The sequence below is a fragment of the Pungitius pungitius genome, chromosome 5 (assembly GCF_949316345.1).
Source record: "Pungitius pungitius chromosome 5, fPunPun2.1, whole genome shotgun sequence".
NCBI lineage: Eukaryota > Metazoa > Chordata > Actinopteri > Perciformes > Gasterosteidae > Pungitius > Pungitius pungitius.
The window spans coordinates 14,330,811-14,336,810 of record NC_084904.1 but is presented as its reverse complement, the minus strand read 5'-3'; the positions used below and the strand labels follow the sequence as shown (position 1 = coordinate 14,336,810).

General features: G+C 44.3%; 1 protein-coding gene across 4 annotated transcripts in view; it reads left to right on the top strand.

Annotated features, from left to right (window-relative positions):
- rtkna (rhotekin a) overlaps positions 1-6,000 on the top strand; it is a 45,077-nt gene that overhangs the window by 30,693 nt on the left and 8,384 nt on the right. For all 4 annotated transcript variants that reach the window (XM_037483085.2, XM_037483086.2, XM_037483087.2 and 1 more), the window contains exon 2: positions 5,445-5,706. In XM_037483085.2, coding sequence (XP_037338982.2) covers positions 5,445-5,706 — 262 coding nt within the window. The remainder of the gene's footprint in view (positions 1-5,444; positions 5,707-6,000) is intronic.

Sequence of the window (6,000 nt, the reverse complement as noted above, 5' to 3'; positions counted from 1 at the left end):
TGTGTGTGTGTGCTGGGACTCAGCTGCATTTGGAACACATCGCCTTTGTGTGAGAACAGCTGGCTGCAAAGTCATTTGGACACACACTCGCACACACAAGCGCGTGTGGAAAAGCACTTGCATAGTTCTCCAGGCAAGCAGAGCTGAAATTGTTTAAATTGTCAGCAAATAATTTAATGCCATAAGCTGTCTGAAGGGGGAGATTTCACAGTGTCCCCGCTATAAGGGGCGACTTGGTTCTGCGTTAAATCACTGCACCAATCACCTCAATAATGACATCAGCATGTTGGCACTTAGGCCTGGCGAGTGTGTGACCTGCACTGCTCTGTAGCGTTGCCGTTGTAAAAGGAGAATGCAAACACTCCACCCAGTTACTCCCCCCCCCCCCCCCCCCACACACACACACAACCCCGCCTCCCTCCGCTCCATCTGACCAGTAGCAAACTAGTCCCTTTCACTGTCATTTTGCCCAGGCCTCCAGCAGCTGGAGTCTGCGGCACAGAAGGGACGTTGTTGGATGAATTGGATCATTGTTTTTCAGTGGTTTGGGTTTGGGGATTGTTTTTCCGTCAGTCATTTAACACATTTCTGTATGTGCTTAATAAGGGATTTGTTATGCATCTGTGGTCATGAGTTTGACGGTGTGTTTTGTGTGTTACTGAAAGTCACATCCTAGCCATTCACCCATGTTCTATCCACGTCCGTATTCTTACCTCTCTCCTTATATTGTTTACATCTTCCTCCCCACTTTTCATTTCCTCTCATTTACTAACTCTTTGTTAGCTGATTTGCCATTGATTTATTTTCCTCTCATATTTGATATCTTACTCTTTTTTTTTTACACTCTTAGCTGCTCCCTCCATCCTTAACTCGAGACGTGGGGAACATGAGGGAAAGTAGCGGAAGAGGGTGGAGAGGAAGGCGAGGCACATAGTTGTGGCTGACTAATTGAAAGCCAACAGTTTGGTCACTGAAGCCTGCATGGGAGCGGTCAGGAATTTCCAATTCTTGGGTATGTTTGTCTATGTGAAATGGAGATAGAGAGCACATTTTGGGTGTGTGTGTGTGTGCGACTGAATGTGGGAGTCAGAGAGCAAGACAGTTGTGTCAATGTGTTCGAGTGTATTTAAGTCCTACTGTTTCCCCTTGCTACTCTTTTTATTTTTTTATCAACGTCTTGCTCTCTGTCCAACGAGCAGTCAGCTGTGACGTATTTTCTGTTTAGAAAGAAAATGACTGCTGAAAGTGCCAGGGTTTAACTGTTCGCTGTAGAATGCAGATTCCATGCAAATGCAGAAAGAGGATTTTTTTTTACTGGTATCAACATTGATGCCTGTTATGTATGAGCACGTGTTTCAGCAATGCACATGCTGTTGTGCCCACGCGTGCTACACTAAACCCAGGACTGAACTGGACTCTGTGATGCTGCAACACTGTTCTGTATGGAATGCTAATGCAGGCAGCCTAGAAATGCCCACAAGCACAATGCTGACATACTGACATCATGGTAATTTTTGACCACGTTCACCATCTTAGTGCACCATGATAACACACGCTTGCTAATTAGCACTACAGTAGCTGAGGCTAATGGGGATGCCATTAGCATTTCGTCGTAATCCAAATTAGTATACAAACTGAAAATGTTATTTGATAATTGACCCTGATGAAAACAATCCCATCCATCCAAAATGTAACATTCCATTGCTATCCCTCCAATAGTTGTTGAGATAATTCAGTCAGGACCAAAGAGATGAACTGAACCAAACAGAATAAACCACATACCCAAACGGCCATTTCTGGGATTATGGTAAATGGACAAAGAGATTCTGGTGAAGATAAGCTTTCTTTTTCAGCCCAAAAATAAGTAAACCTTTTAGAGCAGGAAATAAAAACACAATTTAGTAATAACTCCTCCTCCCCACTGTCATTCTCACGTTGTTTGAATGAATATGGTTCTACTGTACAAAGCGACACATTTGTTGCTTAATCTAATCCCATGGAGTCACATGCTGTGACTGCAGCCACCTGGTCTGCTCAGGGCCTGAGCTGAGGTCAAGGGTCAGTGATCTGAACAGGAAAGCCTACTCGTGTGTATCAACACATCGTAAACAAACCATTACACACCATCTGCAGCGGCGTCAAATCCCCAAACCAGCATGTGTGCGTTTGTGTAGGTGTGTGGGTTAGTGTCCCCGTGATCTCACCCGCAGACACACTAGAAAGTACCAACACACACAGCCAGACAGGGTCAGAGAGGTGATGGAGGAAGTGACCATCTGGTATCTACTGAGGCATCAAATTACCTGCTGAAAGGTTACCATGCATAAAACTGTGAGTGACACACAGTGATGCTTTACAAAGATACTGCTGTTCTATTCTTTGTCCCATTATCCCTAACACCTATTTGACAGACTATTTCGTCCAAAGCGACACACACTTGCTCAAGCACACTTCAACATGGGGACAGGGATCCATCAGCCTTGTGATAAAATGCCAAACCCACTCCGGCGTGTTTTTTATTTAGCTAAAGAACTCCAAGTACAATGATGGTTTAGGTATGAGATAACAATATGCAAATTATCTCAATTCTGCCGGTGAAATTATGAAGCTTTCTGCCTTTAACCATTAGTCTTGCAGTTTTTTTTCCTCCCAAAAGACGCTCCCATTTATTTCCAGGTCTGCAGACTTACAGAGCTTTATGTTTCATTCCTCAGCAACTGTTTTGCTCATATAGAACCCACTACCTCTCTTCTGTTGCCAAATCTGTCTCTTTATTTCCTGATTGTCACCTCTCTCACCCATCACTGTATTTTTCCTCTTGTAAGTCTAGCACCTCTTCACCAACCGTCCCTCCTCATATGCTATACTCTGCCCATCTCTTGACATTCAGCGCTTTCTCCCTTTCTCTCCTTCCTCTTGTACCGTCCCTTGTTGTCTCTTGTTTTACTCCCAACTGCCTCCTAAACTCACCCTGACCTTTCGCCCTGTCAACCCGTATCTCCTTCTCTGCTCTCTCAACCACCACGCCCCCCCCCCCCATCCACTCTGTTTCCTTTGACAACATCGCCTCCCTTCTGTGTGGCTGCTTGATACCCGACATGCACTTTATCCCTGTCGCCAACCCACCCTGCGGCCACCCTCTATCTGGCTGCTGTCCACGCTCCCCCGATCAGAGGCAGGCAGCCTCTCTGTCACTGCCCACTGGGCCGACACCTGCCACTCTGAAGACATCGTGTGAGGCCATCGTTGTGACCGTGTGTGTGTGTGTGTGTTTGCAAGTTTTTTTGTGTGTGCATTAATGAAAGGTCATGAAGAGGAGATTAGTTTGCTTATTGGTGTTGGTGTGTGTGTCTCTTTTTGCTGTCTGTTTTGTCAGTTTTACTCTTATTAGCCCGACATACAGCCAGACGCGTGGATTAGAGGTAGATCTTGGCTGTTAGTCTTCTATTCTGGGATCCCCCTTAAGGAGAAGCCTGTTAATTTAGCTGCTCTAAATACAGGGCTCCCTCCTAGCAGGTCACTTTTAAACCCGCTACATGAAACTAGACTGTGGCGACGGCTCCTGAAGTTGTGCAAACAGTTGTTTTTATGTTTGTTTTTCTAGAATGTTTAAAGCTTAGGCTCATTAGTGTAATAATTGTGATCTAGAAAACCTGCATGTTAAATAAAATAAAATAAATTAAATTAAATTCTCCACTTGTATCTACCAATCACCTAGTAGCTAAGTGCTACATAGTTATACCAACGCTGTAATTTGGTCCCCTTTCTTTCGCATGAGTTCTGTGATTGCTTTACAGTCAGTGAATGTGTTTATTTAATTGCAGGCTTATTTGTGTAGCCACATTGTGTTGAAACGCCAACGTACATTGTACTCGACTCTTAACTGATCATTATATTCATTAGTACAAGTGCACGGTCATGCTCTCTCTTGTTTAATAATTATTCCCTGGCCGTGTTTCTGAGGAGGAAATTGCTAGTAATCACCACCGTCCATTTCAATATTACACCATGTTATTCTATCAGGTGACACTGTAATGGAAACCGGACTATGACTCAAAGTGTTTTAGTATTTTGGTGGTTTGGTTGGGGGAATAGAGAATCTGTGTGATTTACAGCTCTTAGTGTAGGTTTCACCACCATTCAGAGCAAGGGTTCACACAGAGACTTGCAGAGGGAAGAAAGAAGGTATGAAGGAGGAGAAAGAAAAGCTGATTGAGGATAGTGAAGACGAACGAACAGAGTGTGAGAAAGAGCAGAAGAAAATGAGCAGTGAAAGTATAAAAAGCTTTAAATCAGAAGAATAAAAAATGCATAAGAATCAGCCAGAGAGACACTATAAAAGAGAAACATTGGAGTAGAGGAGGAAAAGGTGCATTTATCAGCTTGAGAGGTGGTTGGGAAAAGAAGGGCAGCACTGGAGTGGAGTGCAAACTTGTCAATGTACCACTGAAGAGGACAAGCATGCACACGCATACACAATCACACATACAGTACATACAAATATTCCAGCAGTCAGGCAGATGTTACAGCTCATGGCATTTGTTCATTGATTGATGATGAAAAGAGAGTAGCCATAATATTAGTTTGAAAGCCGTTCTTTCAAAACAGCCTCGGATTGAAGCCATTGATGTGCGCAGAGCGAAGGTGTTTTAGCTTGATGAAGAAGGCTGGCACTGACACTCAAGGTCACCCTTCTTTGGTCTTGTTTGATTCATGGATCGTTTTGTGCTCTCTCATTCTCCTCACCTCATACGTTAGTTGTTCCCCTCACTAACACAGGTCTGAAGTTCATGCATCCAGTGTTTTCGTGCTGCTGTCAAAGTGGAGAGGGCCATGGAGATTTTGTTTAAACTGGACAGCATCATTTGAGGCAGAGCCAGACAGTTATGGACTGCGGGACCTTTACTGTGTTTGAGCATGTGCATCTGTCTAAGTCGTGTATACCGCTGCATACGCGTGCATAGTATGCTAGATAAGCGAGGTGATGTTTAACAATATTGTATTTTTTCCTTTGAGAAAGTAGCTCAAGGAAAGGGGTTGTGGCTTCTGGTCTGTGTGAGGACCTTTGTTTGCCTGGGCTCTCTCGATATGGCTGTAGACGTTGAGGGTTTGACAACTTAAGTTTGCACTAAATGATTAAGCATCCATGTGTCTGTCAGAAGGGGCTTGGTAAGAGGGCGAAAGGCCATGTGTGATCATTTTGTGTGTGTGTCTCTCTCTCTCTCTCTCTTACACATACACACCGACACACTCTTAAGTGCTTTCAGAGACAGATCTCACCAATGCACAATCCACAAGTGATCTGTAATGTACTGCAGTCTGAAACTCTTGATGTATCATTAGTCCTCCCATTCTCGCCGTAAAAAAGAAATCCTCTGGAGAAATGTGTTGTTATCTGTACTTTAAGACTCATTTCCCCTCTCCACCATTCCTTGTCCTTGCAGGACAGTGACATCCAGAAGAAGATCGACCATGAGATTCGTATGCGTGACGGAGCCTGCAAGTTGCTGGCCGCCTGCTCCCAGAAAGACCAGACGTTGGAGGCGGCGAAGAGCTTGCAGACCTGCAGCACACGTATTATGGCCTATATGTCAGAGCTGCAGAGGATGAAAGAGGCTCAGGTCATGCAGAAGGTCACACGGAGGTCATCAGACGCAGGGCCGATGGAAGATAGACTCCCGTGCAAAGGAAAAGTGGCCATCTCAGGCAAGAAAAACCTTGTCTAACTGTCTGGAGGTGATGTTGTGGGATCAATTTATACATGATTATAGAAGGTATTTGCTTCATGTATTTATGGCTGGATATTTAAATTTTCACCAGGTATCGAGATCCTTCAATCTTAGTGATCCATTTAATGTTACTATTTAATGCAGAGCTCCTCTTTTCAGGCAGAGGCTGACTGGCAGATGCTACCTATTGCACCATGACAGTGGGCAGCCAGATTAATAACTATGGAGCTACTCTGTTTGCATTGCAGACAGACGCACTGCGGCGAGATAA